The sequence below is a fragment of the Danio rerio genome, chromosome 24, assembly GCF_049306965.1.
Source record: "Danio rerio strain Tuebingen ecotype United States chromosome 24, GRCz12tu, whole genome shotgun sequence".
Classification (NCBI taxonomy): Eukaryota; Metazoa; Chordata; class Actinopteri; order Cypriniformes; family Danionidae; genus Danio; species Danio rerio.
This window is the reverse complement of record NC_133199.1, coordinates 45,761,615-45,780,000: the sequence shown is the minus strand read 5'-3', so window position 1 is coordinate 45,780,000 and position 18,386 is coordinate 45,761,615. Positions and strand designations below refer to the sequence as shown.

The following is an 18,386-nucleotide window of genomic DNA, read 5'->3' as shown; positions in this document are numbered from 1 at the left end:
GGACAGAAAGAAGACGACTAACCCATATTCAACTGTACAGATATTTGTTCAACTCATTTCCATGACTTTCCCAAAACTTTGTGGGTTTTTCAGATTTTCAAAAATTTGTCCAGGCCTGGAAAATGCCATGTCAAATCCCCAAGACTTTTCAGGTAAAAGCTTGGAAGCTCTCTCATGCATATTAATGAAGCTGCACCGCATACACAACAGAGCGCGCTGATTGGCTTGAACAAGTCTTTCTCATGAGTTAATGCAGCACACTCAGAGACGTCACGATGCACTCGCCAGTACAGACATCCGGTCTCCACGCTGGAATACACACGAGGATCTAATCCGTGATGCAGCTTCAACATTTATTTTCAAACCGGAAGAACAAATTAGCTGGAAATAACGCTAAAACAACCAATGTTCCCTAGTTAGTGAGATAGATGAGTGCTCATAGTGTGTACAGCAGTGCGGGACACAAACATGACTGTCAACAGCTCAACACATGTGCTCTGATGTTTCCTGACCCTCTAAACATTTATTCACACAAACACAACACAGACACACACGCACACACACACACACTACCTCTTCTCTGAACTGCTTGGCCTGTTCCTCACATCCGGGTAAAGAATGGATGAAATCAGCCACCTGAAACGCACGCGCACACACATACACACACACACACACATTATATATACAGTATAATCTAATTTAAAAGTGTAAATAAAGTGTAAGAAATGACTGTTTTCACTGTATTTTGATCAAACTAATGTAGAATTTATTGATTATATTCGTGTTAAAAAGCCGTCTTAAAGAGTGTGAGAAATTCAACGTGTGCCAGTGTGTGTGTGTGTGTGTGTGTGAGTGTATGATGTCTGTGTGTGATGTCAGTGTCTGTGATGTGTCGGTCAGCATGTGTCAGAGTGGGTGTATGTTAGTGTGTGTGTGTGTGTGTGTGTGTGTGTGTGTGTGTGTGTGTGTGTGTCTGCATGCGCATGATGTGTGTGTCTCATGCAGTAACAGATGATGATGGTCTCTCAGTGTGTGTGTGTGTGTGTGTGTGTGTGTGCTCTGCAGGTCATCAGAGTGTTTTTGAGCACAGTTTTCAGCTCTTCTGCAGTGTCAGCAGTGCATTATTCTCCTGCAGTGTTTACAGAGAAACACACACACACACACACACTCTGAGCTGTCGGACAGAAACACTGAGGGAAATCCAGAAACACACCAGCTAAGAATAACCCGAGCGGAGACTGAAGAACAGCAGCGACAGATCCACAAGAGGAGGAACACTTACACTACACAACTAGAGGAAGAGCGTCACACACACACACTCACATGCATACACGCATGAATGCACAGGTTTCCTGCATCCGTCAGGCCTGTGTGTTCCTGCAAATGAAGATGTGTGTGAGTCTGTAATAAGTGTGCGCAGAATTCATTAAGCTGTGATTCTGCAGGGACGCTGGAGTGATTACTGTATACACACACACACACACACACACGCACACACACTCTCTCTATATTAGCATCAGAGTGTTCTAGAAGAGCTGGAGGAGAAACACTGGATCTATATTCTGCCTGGATCGATGCGGCTTTCATACAGCACAGGAACAGAACACACACACACACGCACACGCACACGCGCACACACACACACAATCACACATCATTACACACTGAGAATGACCAGTGTTAGCTGTAGGTCACTGGGCGTTGCTGTGTCTTTCAATATGTTGCCAAGTGGTTGCTATGGAATTCTTAACAGCTTTCAGCATGTTGCTAAATGGTTGCCATGGTATTGTTTGAAGCTTTGGTTGCTATTTGGTTGCCATGGTATTCTGAGAGGCTTTCTGTATGTTGCCATGTGGTGGCTAGGGTGTTCTGATAGGCTTTCATTACGTTGATATTTGGTTGCCATGGTATTCTTAGAAGCTTTCAGCATGTTGCAATTTGGTTGCTATGGAATTCTTAGAGGCTTTATGTATGTTGCCATGTGGTTGCTAGAGTGTTCTGATAGGCTTTCAGTATGTTTATATTTGGTTACCATGGCATTCTTAGAAGCTGTCAGCATGTTGCCATGTTGTTGCTATGGTGTTCTAAGAAGCTTTAATTGTGTTATAATTTGGTTGCCATGAAGCTTTCAGTATGTTGCATTTTGGTTGCTATGGCATACTGGGAGGCTTTCTGTATGTTGCCATGTGGTTGCTAGGGTGTTCTGGTAGGCTTTCACTACGTTGATATTTGGTTTCCATGGAATTCCGAGAAACTTTAAGTGTGTTATATTTGGTTGCCATGGTGTTTGTAGAAGCTTTCAGCATGTTGTGGTTTTGTTGTCAGGGTATGACATTTGGTTGCCATGGTGTTTGTAGAAGCTTTCAGCATGTTGCAATTAGGTTGCCATGGCATTCTGAGAAGCTTTCAGTACAATGTCATTGTGTTGCTAAGGCGTTCTAAATGAACAGGACTCTCGTGAAGTCAATAAGATTCAATTCCACCAACTGAAGCTGAATCAGACACTTCACCCCTCTGGAAATGAATGATCCCTCTGCACTTGACCTTGTAGGTGTCATTAATAATCGGATTGTAGTGATGTAAACACTGGCCATTATTCTCCATAAACACACAGCACTGACGCCTTCAATCGCGACTCAAATCCTCATAAACAAACAGGCCTTCAGCGTGGGCGCTTGCTGATGAATAACAGCGTGTAAATCCTGTTAATACACCAGCGTAAAGTGCTGAGCGCCGCTTTCTCCTCAGCTGAGTAAAACAGGGTAAAGTGCAGTAAAGTGCTTTCACTCACTCACACACACACACCGCTCTGAACACGCTGTACTGCCGTAAGATGCTTACTTAAAAGCAATACAGGATATTAGCACTTATACGACTTTAAAAAGATCAAATATAAAAATATAACAGTGGTTACTCATGCGCTTTTCTAAAATACAAGAGACATCATCTGCTCCTCTACTGTGGAAATGATATGCTAGTATAACCTAATATATCTGATATGGTAATGTTTACCTAATATATTGCATGTACATTTTCAGAGTAAAATGCTTCAACTAAATTAAACTGCATTTAAAATTTACTAAATTAAAACGGATTATAAAGTTGAATAGGAAACAAGTCTTATTAACACTTACACAGTCTCATTAGTAAATGCTAGTTAATGCATTCAAATCGACTAAGAAAAGGCAGATTTATAACTGTTACTATATTAATATTACATTACAAACGCAACTGAATGTGATCAGTTATTGACCCTATTTAATAAATCATTTAAATGAATAATATAGATTAGTATTAGATTATTAACTGAGAAATGAACAAACTAAACTTATAAAAGCTTTCTCAGTTTAATTAATAACTGTTAACTCGTGTAATGTACAATAGCACTATAAATACAGACATCAATACATCAATATTTCAGACGCGCTGTATGCCAAATGTGAAATGTCAGAATCTGTGCGAGTGTATGCTGCAAATGAAGATTCCCTACGCTACGGGGACAAAACATTAACTAACTATTATGAACACCACGGCAAACACAATCTGAATATTAAATAAGCACTCTACAAACGTAAACATTCAATAACTATTCACATTAATTTGAAGTTAACACAATATCAATACTGCGCAGGTTCATTTTCATGATATATTGAATATCAGCGTGTGTCCATCATCCATCTCAAACCCCTCTGTCAGCAGCTGACCCGTTTACCGCTGGGCCCTCGAGATCCTGCGCAGCTGATATTTACACAGGTTTACACTGTGGTAGTGTGTGTGTTTATCTCTGCGCTCTGTTCATCCTCATGTCTCGGGGTCAGAGTTTCAGCCGCACCTGGTTACCGTGACAACAGCGAAAGAGGCTCAGTTTCACCTCCGCAGGCCGACATTAGCATGACAAACACCGACGGCGACTGAACACTGGAGCTCATGCAGACACTACAGTCTGCTTATACTCTCAGCCAATCACATGACCAACAGCAGCCGCGCTCTCATTGGCTGATGCACATCACATCATTAGAATAAAAGCTGCTCAAATGAAACTACACTGCAAAACATGCTTGTCTTACTTACATTTAGTGTCTGCTTCTAGTCTACATATGGGAAAACTCTTTAATCAAGAAACATTTCCTTTTTAAAATATCGTGCTGGTTTAAGAAATAATGAGTTAAAATAAAGAGAGTTTCCCACTAAAACAAGCAGAATAATCTGACCACCAACTTATCCATTATATGTTTTACACAGCGGATGCCCTTCCAACCGCAACCTAGTAGTGGGAAACACCCAAATACACTCATACACTACAGCCAGTGTAGTTGATCAGTTCTCCTATAGCGCATGTGTTTGGATTGTGGGGGAAACCAGAGCAAACCCACGCCAACACAGGGAGAACATGCAAACTCCACACAGAAACACCAACTGACCCAGCCGAGACTCAAACCAGAGACTTTCTTGCTGTAAGGTAACAGCACTAACCATTGAGCCACCATTCCGCTCAGGGACGGAGTGAGACTTCTTTTCAGCCCTGGAGTTTCAAGCCTCAGACCGGCCCACCTCAGTTCACGACTGACTATATTAAAATAAGGTTATTTCCAATTCAGTTTCTAATTACACTACCATGTCTTTTTTTGGAGAAAACAGCTGCTTTAGAACTTCAAATGTTCAACAACCCTAACAGTATTATATGTCTTAACAATAAAAGTGAAAAAAAATTACTCAGATGAGGATCAAACCCGGGTCGGTGGCATCGTAACCTAATGTGCTAACCACTCGACCACAGCAGCTGTACACTGAAAGGTGACTCATCTGAGTTATATCATCATTAACCTGCAGGCTGCATCTGCTCACGAGGCTGCGAGAAAATAGATAAAAAGAGCAGAGCTGTAAAATAATGAATAAGAAGACTGTGGTCAAGTAAATAAATACATTCATTTAAAAAGTCTGACTGCTGAGAGCAACAGATTCTGGAGCTAGGGACACCGGCCCTCGCGGCCAAAAAACAGACCGGCCCACCGGGAATTCTCCCGGTCCTCCCGATTAGCCAATCCCGGCCTGGTGCCGCTAATAAAATGATTTCAGAGTGAAAACTAGATTATTAAGCTTGCTGTTGAACTCACAGTGCTTTATCAGAAGCATTTCATTGACAGTTTTTCAATTTTTATAGAACTTAAGCTAATTTCCAGTTTATCATAATCACATTAACCAAGGCTGTGCAGATTAACTGAAAATCAGTTTCAATTTTGGATTATGAAAAACAATAATCAGTGTTCATTAATTCATTCATTCATTCATCTCCTGCCGCTTTTCCGGGGCCGGGTCGCGGGGGCAGCAGTCTTAGGACAGAACCCCAGACTTCCCTCTCTCCAGACACTTCCTCCAGCTCCTCCGGGGGGATCCCGAGGCGTTTCCAGGCCAGCCGAGAGACATAGTCCCTCCAGCGTCTCCTGGGTCTTCCCCGAGGCCTCCTCCCGGTGGGAAACGCCTGGAACAGCTCCCTAGGTAGGCGTCCAGGAGGCATCCAAAACAGATGCCCGAGCCACCTCAGCTGACTTCTCTGGATGTGGAGGAGCAGCGGCTCTACTCTGAGCTGCTCCTGAGTGTCAGAGCTCCTCACAATTTCCATAAGAGTGCGCCCTGCAACCCTGTGAAGGAAACTCAATTTGGCCGCTTGTATCCGAGATCTTGTCCTTTCAGTCATGACCCAAAGCTCATGATCATAGGTGAGAGCAGGAATGTAGATTGACCGGTAAATCGAGAGCTTTGCCTTTCAGCTCAGCTCAGCTCATCTTTACCACAGTGAACCGGTACATCAACCGCATTACTGCTGCCGCTGCACCGATCCGCCTGTCAATCCTTCCCTCACTCCTGAACAAAACCCCGAGATACTTGAACTCCTCCACCTGGGGTAAGGACTTTCCTCCAACCTAGACAAGGCAAACCACCTTTTTCCAGTGGAGCATCGTGGCCTCTGAACCCGGCTGGGCTTAGCCCGAAGGAGCGATGTGTGCTGATGCATTGTGGAGCGGGTGGTGGTCGAAGGTTAGGATCACGACAACCCGATCGTCAGGCACAGAAACTGGCTCTTGAGACATGGATAATCAGGATAAAGCAGTTAAATTGCATCACATGACTCTAAATTTCTGTAAAATTCCTCCTCAGAGCCCGACTTCAGTCTCGTAAACAGACTGTTGCAGCAAGGATGTGCTTCATTAACTGTATTATTAAGTTTTTAAAGGCTTTATTCAGGTTTACAGTCTGTATGAGCTGGAAGATGGAGACCATTTGTGTTTCATGTTGTGATGCAATTCCCAGAGAACTGAATATTACATGAGAAACAGTGGGCGTGGCTTGTTTTTTCTACTGCAAGCTGATTGGATGTAGTAAAGTAGGCGTGTCATTCAGACAGATGGGGAAAAGGGTTTTGGGTGACTTATTCCAACCTAACAGACTCCTCCTCCTCCTCCTCCTCCTCCTCCTCCTCCTTTCTGTTTGTTGTCAAAACTGACAGCGTGAGGGGTGTGGCTAAGTATGTTAGCCACACCCAATACCCAAGATATACATAATCTGACAAATGAACTGAAATCAAACAGGAAGTGCATTTTCAGATTTCAAAGGCAAACACTGTCTCTTAATGACGAACATTATCAATACGGTTAGTTTTGACTTCATGGGGACTTGAAGAGCAAAGCAATGCTCAAGCTTATCAGGTCAATGAAGTGCATTTGTGTATGCGTGTGTTAGGTGTATGTGTTGATGATGAGGATGAGGATGTTGTGTGTCTGTCACCTCCTCTACACTCCAGTGTGTGACGCGGCTGGCCTGAACACCGGAGACTCCGGGCAGGAGTTTACAGTGCTGATCCCAGCACAGCGGCAGGTCACGGCTCGGGTGCGCAGACATGGCGGAGAGGAAGACCGACTGATGCAGAGCCTGCTGGAGACTGTCCACATTACGCTCTGAAACACACACACACACACACATTTGTTTTTGATTAGATTATTATTTTAAATTATATTATAGTGTAGAAAACTGAAGCCCATCAAATCATTTGTCTATTACTGCAGTAGTGTTGTACCACAGCAACAATATAGTTACCACCACAGTTAAACTCAAGTAATTATCTATAGTCTGCTTACACACAGTATAGCTGGACTATTCAACTGGCGGCCCGCGGGCTGAACCCGGCCCCCGAGGCAATTTGTTCCGGCCCTCGATGTAGTGTGACCAAGACATCCAAAACACATTTAGTTGAGTGGAGAAACGGCCGCTATAGCTATGAAGTGACGTGCGTCTGTTCAATACAGCATGAGCTGCAGAGGCTGCGCAGAGCGAGAGTCACCATAAGCGAGTGGCACGGGCAGCTGAAAACATCTGGATGTGTTTGTAGAGAAGGCCTGTTGTACTATGCGTTGATATCGTCAATAGGGATGCAACGATTATCAGATTTCACTATTAACCCCGCTTTAATCCCTCACAGTTAATTAATGGTAAAGGCTTCTATAAGCTGCATTTCTGTTGCACAGACCAAAATGAAACTGCTGCAATTAAACAAAGTGATGACAAGTTGCCAACTGTGCGCTAGTTTAAAGTTCCAAGTATGTACACCGAGGCTAATACACACACACACCGGATTAACTATAGCAGTGACTATTCCCATATCACGACTTTTCCGCTTGCAAGTTTATTTCTACTGTAAGAATATATGTTAATGTGCGGGCTCAAGCGGAGCAACACACTTGCATCTTTCCGGGTGCAAACAATATAAAACATCTCATGGCGAGACTTTCAGTGCAATGTCAACAAAAGACATGTTAGACGAGTATTATTAAAGTGATTATGAATGCATGAGCGCAGATGATGATAACAGTTCATCTAAATAGCTGCTCACCCAATATACAATATATAATATTTACATTACAACCAAATCTATAATCGTTGCATCCATAATTGTTATGCAGTTTAAAAAGCACCATATGAATGTGTCTGGATGTAGGAGACGCCTACTTCAGCAATGCACTGCTTCTGTTGTGCTCTCAAATACATTTGAATGTTTGTTGAAAAAGTCTATTGTACAATGCAGTGATGTTATGTAGTTTCACAATACAACATATTCACATTTCAATGTAGAAAAAGCCAACGTGGGTGTCTTAGCCACACTGAGAGAAATTAAAATACAGCTCATGACTGCTCAACAACACTGATTCATGAAAGCTCCATGTTAATATCCAACATAACATCACGGCTCTTTCTCTGAGAAGCTTCCAGACTGAGGAAACTGATATTCAGCTGTAAATCGAGGCCCTCTGCAGACACGCGACCCTTTAATAATCGGGACTATTGCTTAAAAATAATTGCCAAAAACCCTGACACGTGTTAATAATCAGTGTGTTGATGCGGCGTCTCCTGCAGCGCAGTAATGGACACGACGTGTGTTTGGCTCCTCGTTTCTACACTGCAGGTCTGTCATAGTGTGTGTGTGTGTGTGTGTGTGTGTGTGTGTGTGTGTGTGTTTGATAAGTGTAAAAGTAGTGTTTAAATGTTAATGACACACACACACACACACACACACTCTCTAAACTTCCTTGCTGATGATTCATTTAGACTCCATTGATTTGTACACAGCAGAGAAGCATTCATAGTGTGTGTGTTTGTGTGTGTGTGTGTAAGAGATATTTGAAAAGAGAAAAAGTGTTAGTATGTGTGTGTGGCCGAGTGTGTATGGATGAGTGTGAGTTATTCTGATTGATTGTGCGAGTGTGTGAAAGGGAGAGTGTGCGTGTTTGTGTGTGTGAGTGTGACTGAAACAGAGTGTGAGTGTGTGTGCTTGTGTGTGAGTGAGTGTGCAATCGTGAGTGTGTGTGAATGTGTATGATAAAACCGGAGAACAAGAATGCGAGCTGAGTAAAGAAAGCAAGCATGACTGGTTCAGTAGTGACACTGAGATGTGCTGAAATCTGGAATAAACACGTGCTGCAGGCACACACACAGAACACACACACACTTGCATGCACACACACATTGCAGATGTTCAGTCATGCATGTTCTCCAGACATCAACATCTCAAATCACATCTGAATACACAATTACTTAGATTTTGTGTGTGTGTGTGTGTGTGTGTGTAAGCCTCCGTCTGACAGTGTGTGTTTCTCCAGACCATCTGCAGACGAGGATGAGAGTCGACGCCGTCCAGGAGGATTAGAGTCGCAACATAACATCATCACTGCAGGACACAAAAGAACAGCGCGCACACGCACACACACACACACACACACACAAACAAACACACACACACACACACACACACACACACACACACACACACACACACACACACACACACACACACACACACACACACACACACACACACACAAACATACAAACATACAAACAATAAACAAAAAACAAACAAGCATCCACACACAAGCACACACACACACAATATACTAATAATAAATATACAAAATAAACACACACTTGCACTCTCGGTCTGAAAATGTTTAGGATTCACCAATATTAGATTAATTATGTGTCATTATGTGATATTTCATAAATCATGGAAAATGTCAACTCTGTTATCGTTAACTATGTTGATGTGAAACTGTTACAGTCAACTGTTACTGTTAACTCCATTATTATCAACCATGTTATGGTCAACCCTGTTACAGTCAAACCCTGTCACGTCAACTCTGTCACCACCAAATCCCGTCACCGTCAACTGTTACTGTCAACTCTGTCACTGTCAAACCTCGTCATGTCAACGGTCACCGTCAAACCCTGTGACCCTCAACTCTGTCACCATCAAATCCAGTCATGTCAACTGTCAACGTAAACTCTGTCACAGTCAACTATCACTGTCAAACTCCGTCATGTCAACGGTCACCATTAACTATCACCATCAAACCCTATCACCGTCAACTGTCACCATCAAACCCAGTCACGTCAACTGTCGCCATCAACTCTGTCACAGTCAATCCTTGTCAAAAACAAACCTCATCACCGTCAACCCTGTCACTGTCAAACCCCATCATGTCAATTGTCACCATCAACTCTGTCACCGTCAAACCCCGTCATGTCAACTGTCATCATTAACTATCACCATCAAACCCTGTCAACGTCAAACCCCATCACCGTCAACTGTCACCGTCAACTGTCAACATCAAACCCAGTCACGTCAACTGTCACCGTCAACTCTGTCACCATCAACTCTGTCACAGTCAAACCTCGTCATGTCAACGGTCATCGTCAAACCCTGTGCCCCTCAACTCTGTCAACATCAAACCCAGTCACGTCAACTGTCACAGTCAACTATCACCGTCAAACCATGTCAACGTCAGACCCTATCACCATCAACTGTCACCATCAACTCTGTCACCATCAACTCTGTCACAGTCAAACCTCGTCATGTCAACGGTCATCGTCAAACCGTGACCCTCAACTTTGTCACCATCAAACCCAGTCATGTCAACTGTCAACAATAACTATCACCATCAAACCAAGTCACCACCAAACGTCAAACCATGTGACTCTCAACTCTGTCACCGTCAAACCCTGCCACATCAACTGTCACCGTCAAACCCTGTCATGTCAACTGTCAACAATAACTATCACCATCAAACCCCATCACCGTCAACTGTCACAGTCAACTCTGTCACAGTCAATCCCTGTCAAAAACAAACCCCATCACCGTCAACCCTGTCACAATCTACCCTGTCACCATCAACTCTGTCACCGTCAAACCCGTCATGTCAACTCTGTCACAGTCAAACCTTGTCATGTCAACGGTCACCGTCAAACCCTGTGACTCTAAACTCTGTCACAATCAAATCCAGTCACGTCAACTGTCACAGTCAACTATCACCGTCAAACCATGTCAACGTCAGACCCTATCACCATCAACTGTCACCATCAACTCTGTCACCATCAACTCTGTCACAGTCAAACCTCGTCATGTCAACGGTCATCGTCAAACCGTGACCCTCAACTTTGTCACCATCAAACCCAGTCATGTCAACTGTCAACAATAACTATCACCATCAAACCAAGTCACCACCAAACGTCAAACCATGTGACTCTCAACTCTGTCACCGTCAAACCCTGCCACATCAACTGTCACCGTCAAACCCTGTCATGTCAACTGTCAACAATAACTATCACCATCAAACCCCATCACCGTCAACTGTCACAGTCAACTCTGTCACAGTCAATCCCTGTCAAAAACAAACCCCATCACCGTCAACCCTGTCACAATCTACCCTGTCACCATCAACTCTGTCACCGTCAAACCCGTCATGTCAACTCTGTCACAGTCAAACCTTGTCATGTCAACGGTCACCGTCAAACCCTGTGACTCTAAACTCTGTCACAATCAAATCCAGTCACGTCAACTGTCACAGTCAACTATCACCGTCAAACCAGTCAACTCTCGTGGTCAAACCCCGTCACTGTCAACTTTGTCAGTCAACAGTCACCCTCAAACCCCGTCATGTCAACTGTCACCCTTAACTGTCACAGTCGAACCCCGTCACAGTCAACTTTGTCTCAGTCAAACCTTGTCACGTCAACTGTCACCGTCAACCCTGTCACCATCAAACCCTGTCACGTCAACTGTCATCATTAACTATCACCATCAAACCCTGTCACGTCAACTGTCACCGTCAACTCTGTCACCATCAAACCTTGTCACATCTACTGTCACTGTCAACCCTGTCACCGTCAAACCCTGTCACGTCAACTGTCACTGTTAATCCTGTCACCGTCAAACCCGGTCACGTCAACTATCACCATCATTAACTTCGTTACAGTCAAACTCTGCTACCATCAAGTATGTAAACTTCAGCTACAGTACCGTTACCTCTGTTGTGGTTTAAAACGTTTAACAACAGCTTAAACAAGAATTAGTGACGGAATCAAATGTTTCACATCACACTGAAGCATCATTCCAGATTAATAATGGATTCAGTTTACTGTACACTACTCATCTGATGTTCATCATTCCAGTTTGAGGAAAATGAGTTCAGGATCATCACAGACGTCTCTTTATCCACACAGGACAAATAAAAGCTTCCTCTCCAATGAGACGCTAATACTGAAGGTCACAGGAAGCAGAGCATGTCACTTCCTGTTAGAGGAGTGTGTTGTGCTCACATTAACGTCAGCGAGACACTTCAGATGAGCAGATCAATGAGGATGATCCTTCATCAGGACTGACCTTCAGTGAACCACCCAAACACAGACCGTCACTCTGACAAACACAGTTTAACACTCAAAACACTCTCAATGAAATGAAATATATACAGAATTGAGTTTAATTAAATCCGTAAATTAAATTAGATCAGTGTCTGATCAACAATTTCTATTTATAAATGAATGCAAATGCTAGAACAGTATGTTAAATAGAAAATATGGAAACCGGAGCAGCCGGAGGAAACCCACGCCAACACGGGGAGAACAAGCAAACTCCACACACAAACACCAACTGACCCAGCCGAGACTCAAACCAGAGACCTTTTTACTGTGAGGACACAATGCCTTCTTTTTCATTCTTTTACTTATTTTTAGAAATGAAACAAACATATATTTGAAGTGAGATAAACTGTTGAATCCTCAGTGTGATCGTCCAGAAGGCCAGAACACCGCAGTGTTTCAGACTGAAGGTGATCGATCATCTGATGACTGTGATGCTGCTGTCAGGACTGATTTATACACTCAAACAGCTCAGCGGATACAGTTTCCTTCACCTTCAGACGACACACACACACACACACACACACACACACACACACACACACGCACACAAACACACACACAACAGTGCTTAATTAAATCAATCAAGTTCTGTCACTGAAGGCCAGAAATCAACATCATCATCCTCACAGAGATCAACAGAGCAAAACACAATCATTCATGTTCAGATGAGCAGATTTACTGCAAATAAACATGAAATCATCTGAATAAAGCACGCTCATGATGGACAGACACATGCTGAACGAGAAGAGGAAACTATATAAACGGGGAAAGAGGGATCAAATATACAAATAAAGAAACAGAAAGAGAAAAGAATGCAATGAATTGATGATGGAAACAAGAGAGCGATTACAAAAAATGCAAAGAAATGGAGAAAAAATGCAGAAGAATAAATGGATGAATGAGTGACGGAATGATAAACGACAGAATGATCAAAGAAAACAAAAAAAGAAATATAAAAATGCAAGAAAAAAGGGAAAAATGGATCGATGGAGTGATAGCGGAAAGAAAGAATTAAAGAAATGAAAGAATAAAGGAAAAAGAAAGAAATCCAGGGAAATGGAAAAACATGCATGAAGAAAAAAAGGCAGAATTGGAATGAATGGATGATGGAATGACTGAAATGACAGAGGGATAGAAGAAAACGAAGAAAAGAAAGAGAAAAATAAAAATAAATGCTGGAAACAAAATGGATGGAGTAAATGATAAACAACACTGACAAAACAAAAGAAAGAGGGGGGAAAAGAAATAAATGATGGATGAATGAACAGAACAATAAACGAAAAGGAAAAATGCAAGAAAATTGAGACTAATGCATAAAGTAGGCAGAAATAAATGGATGGATGGAGTGACAAACGACAAAAAATGAAAAAAAAAATGGAAAAAGGAAATATAAAGAAAAGCAGAATAGACGGATGGAGGAGCGATAGAATGAAAATGACAGGGGAAAAGAGAAAAACCTGCAATAAAATAGAAAAGAGAAGAGAAAAAAACTGAAATAGATCAAGAGAGCAATAAAAAAAGAAGAGAAAAACACAAGAAACGTGGAAAAATGCATTAAGAAAAAAGACAAAACAATGAATGAATGAATGATAGAAATGACAGAAGGATAGAAGAAAATGAAGAAAGAGAAAAACAAAATGGTGAAAATGCAGAAAATAAATGGATGAAGTGATCGAACGATAAATAAAAGAAGGAAAAGAAAGTGAGGGAAAATGGATGCATGGATGAACAGAACAATAAACGAAAAAAATGCAAGAAAATGGAGATGAAAGGAGACGGGAATAAATTGATGGATGAAGTGATAAACGACAGGACGGAATGATAAATTAAAAAATGAACAGAGAGAAGAAAATGGAAAAAGGAAACAGAAAAGCAGAAAAAAGATAGCTGGTGGAGTGATAGAACGATAAACGACATGAAAGGAAAGAAAAACATGCAGGAAAATAGAAAAAAAGAAGAGAAAAAGACTGAAAGAGATGAACAGAGCAATAAAAGAAAAAGAAAAGTGAAACGCAAGAAATGGAGAAACAATACGTGAAGAAAAAAGGCCTAAAAGCAAAGGATGTAATGATGGAGGGAAAGAAAAGAAAAGAAAGAAAAGAGAAAATAATGACAAAATAAAAGAGAAAATAATGACCAAAACGCACAAAAATATAGAAAAGACGGATGATGGCATGATGAAAACAAATAAAACAAAGCAAAAAAAAGCACTAATAAAAAGCCTAAAAAAGCAAAGGATGGATGATGGAGTGATAAAGCACGGCGGGATGGATGGATGGATGGATGGAAGAATCTGCTGAACATAATAAACTGCAGCGGCTGCTGGTTAGTGGCCCACAGGACTGAGTTAGTGAGTGTGACCTCTCATTGCCATGACAACAGCTCTGACAGCCGCATCAGTGCCAGTGTAAACACACAAAAGATCATCCATCCCTCCAAACACGCACACACACACACACACACCATCTGCTGACCAGCCCCTAACACACACACTGACCATTTGCTGACCAGCCTCCATCACACACACACACACACACACACACACACACACACACACACACACACACACACACACACACACACACACACACACACACACACACACACACACACACACACACAAGACCACCATCTGAAACAAGAATCAAGAGTGTTGCTAAGTGGTTGCTATGTTGCTCTAGCAACTCAAGTTCTTTCTAATTTGCTAATTTGTGTCTGGGTCAATACTATGGTTACTAAGGTGGTCAGGATGGTTACTAGGATGTTGATAAATAGTTGCTATGATGCCCTGGTAACTTGATTCTAATGTGTGTCTGTGTCAAAACTATGGTTACTAGGGTGAACAGAATGGTTGCTGGGATGTTGCTAAAGAGTTTCTATGTGGCCCTGATAACCTGATTAGTTCTAATGTGTCTGTGTCAAAACTATGGTTACTAGGGTGGACAAGATGGTTGCTAGGGTGTTGCTAAGTAGTTGCTATGCTGGTCTAGTAATATGATTGATTCTAATGTGTGTCTGACAAAACTATGGTTACTAGGGTGGTCATGATGGTTGTTAGGGTGTTGCTATAGTTAAAAAAATATTTCTAAGATGTGTCTGGGTCAATACTACGTGGTTACTAGGGTGGACAGGATGGTTGCTAGGGTGTCGCTAGGAGGTTGCTATGCTGCTCTGGTAGCTTAATTGATTGGTAGGGTGTGTCTGGGTCAATACTAGGTGGTTACTAGGGTGGTAGCTAGAGTGTTGCTAAAGAGTTTCTATGTTGCCCTGGTAACTTGATTCTAATGTGTGTCTGTGTCAAAACTATGGTTACCAGGGTGGTCAGGGTGGTAGCTAGGGAGTTGCTATGTGGTTGCTATGTTGTTCTGGTAACTTGATTGATTTTAATGTGTGTCAGTGTCAAAACTATGGTTACCAGGGTGGTCAGGATGGTTGCTAGGATGTTGCTAAGGAGTTTCTTTTGTTTTGAGGGGAAACTGGCTTCATTTTGACTATGATAATTCCTGAAAGCAAGACTAGATGTAGTGCTGGTCTGGGAAATGCTTCTCCATTTAGCAGTTGTCAGATATTTAGACTAGACACAGACACACCCACTGTAAATAAAGTGTACAGTAGCGTGTGATTGGGGCTGGTGATGGTGCTGTAGTCTCTCAGTTACCCGTGATCAGGCAGATGAGGGCAGTTTGGCAGATCAACTGTAATGCAGTGAGAATCAGGAGGTCTGGAGGAACGCTGACTCAGCAAACGCCTCCACACACACACACACACACACACACACACACACACACACACACACACACACACTTTTTAGGAGAACCACATCATTGTCCTGCAGAGCTCTAAAAATAAGGCATCGCAGCTGATTTAAGAGTCCGCTGAGCTGAATACTGTGTGTGTGTCAATACATCACACACACACACACACACACTCTCACAAACAGACTCTATCCCTCTCATATACACATACAAAACACACACACACATGCAGGCATGCACACACTCTCACACGTCAGTACGCACACACACATACACACTCTTACTTTTTCCTCTCTCTTTCTTTCCCTCACACACTCACACACACTTTCACTCAACCTCTCTCACACACTCTCTCCCACTGTCACACACACACACACACACACACACACACACACACACACACACACACACACACACACACACACACACACACAGATTTTCCTGCTGACAGTAATAGAGTATTCTGGTCTGGAGGGCTCGAGTGTCTCCATGGAAACAATCAGAACTTTATGGCAATCAATGAGGCTGCTGTTAAACTCTGGATATCATATCATTAACAGCTCGACACACACACACACACACACACACACACACATCCTCATGTTGCTATCACTCAACTCCAGAAAACAGTCATCGCTGAACTTCCACAGGGTAAATGAAGGAGAAACACTGCTCTAACAGCTCCAGCCTCTATAAAGCAGCTCCAGATGAAGCGTTCATCTGCGCTAGCAGTGTGTGTGTGTGTGTGTGTGTGTGTTCAGTGTGTCAAAATAATAATCAAGACAAATAACTGTCATCAGCTCACAGCTGGAGTGTGTGTGTGTGTGTGTGTGTGTGTGTGTGTGTATGTATATACATGTGTCTAAATGTGTGTGTCTGTGAGTGTGTGTCTGAGTGTGTATGTATGTGTGTGTTTGTGTTTATGAGTGTGTGTGTCTGTATGAGTGGTGTGTCTGTGTGTGCGCATATGTACATGTGTGTGTTTGTGTGAGTGTGTATGTCTGTATGTATGTGTGTGTTTGTGAATGTATGCGAGTGTGAGTGTGTGTGTGTGTCCAGACGGCTCACCTGAAATGACGCTGTTTACATCGATGTCGTCCTCCTCGTCCTTGATCTGCAGAAACTCTGTGGACTGAGAGAGTCTGAAAACACACACACACACACACACACACACACACACACACACACACACACACACACACACACACACACACACACACACACACACACACACACACACACAAACACACAAACACACAAGTCAGGTGGGTGGGTGTTATGTGGTTGTTAGAGTACTGAGTGGTTCAGTGGCGTAGCGGACGGGCCCGCAGGGCACGCACCGCGGGGGGGCCCCGCGTGATTAGGGGGCCCCACGTCGACGCGATTTTCAATAATTGAAAATCCAGGAACCGCAATAATCAAACTCTTGGGAACAACTGTGGTCGGAACCAAAGTTTACAGGTCTGTGTTCTCTGAACTCCGCTCAGGCTGTGGACTACTTCATTCTGATTGCTTGCCGCCGAACCGCGTCATAGCCAATGAAGACGCGCCGCTGTTTCTCGCCGCCGGTTCTCGTTAAAAAATTAAAGACTTCTGGCTACTTTGACGCTCTCGCCACTTTCGGTTTGTGATCGCTCCTCAGTTTGTGAAGGATTCCCCGCGTTGTCACGTCACTCCACCTCCTTTCCCCGCTCCTCAATTTGTGACATAGATATATACACTAGATATGGCATAGGGACCCTGAGCATGCGTCAATAGCGCCGCCACATTGGTACAGTGCTCCCAGGACAAATGTCATTCAACCGCACTAGTCAGGACAGTGTTATTACGTGAAGATGCGGGACTTTAGCGCTGTCTACGGGTGTAGAAATGAGAAAACAAAGAAAACAAAGCAAAACGCAGAACATTTCATAGGTAGGATTAAGTTTTTTACGTTTTTGTATGTTCTGAAATTTGTGCTAATCAGGTAACGTTATTGATAATAGCTATAGTCACTTACTGCATTCATCATAAGGCAAAGTAGCTCCAACTCGCACTAAACACTCGGCTTATGCTAGTTTTGTTGAATAAAATCAGCAAACAATGAAAAAGAAATATGACAACGAGATGCTGCGATGAATATCTGAACGCTGCCATTCCTCCTGTTAATGAGGCAGAAACACTCCAGAATAGTAAGTGTCAGCGGTGTGTGTTGTCATCTGCTGGATGTGTGTGTGTGTGTGTGTGTGTGTGTGTGTGTTGTTATTGCTGTGGAGATGCTGAAGATCAGCTGATGATGAGTGTTGGACAGTGAGGAGCAAACCTGAGCAGAAACTGCAGAGGAGAAGAACAGTCTGAAAGCCTCGGTCTAATTAAGAAAGAGGAATGACAGACCTGTGTGTGTGT

The 18,386-nt window shown here is 42.8% G+C and overlaps 1 protein-coding gene across 4 annotated transcripts in view; it reads right to left on the bottom strand.

The window, feature by feature from the left end:
• LOC101884098 (lethal(3)malignant brain tumor-like protein 4) overlaps positions 1-18,386 on the bottom strand; it is a 64,499-nt gene that overhangs the window by 4,103 nt on the left and 42,010 nt on the right. For all 4 annotated transcript variants that reach the window (XR_012399619.1, XM_073941255.1, XM_073941254.1 and 1 more), the window contains 3 exons: positions 17,070-17,143; positions 6,784-6,953; positions 574-636 (listed from right to left, as the gene is read on the bottom strand). Coding sequence is in view for 3 of the 4 variants with exons in the window: in XM_073941255.1 (XP_073797356.1) it covers positions 574-636; positions 6,784-6,953; positions 17,070-17,143 (307 nt within the window). In the remaining variant the exon portion in view is untranslated. The remainder of the gene's footprint in view (positions 1-573; positions 637-6,783; positions 6,954-17,069; positions 17,144-18,386) is intronic.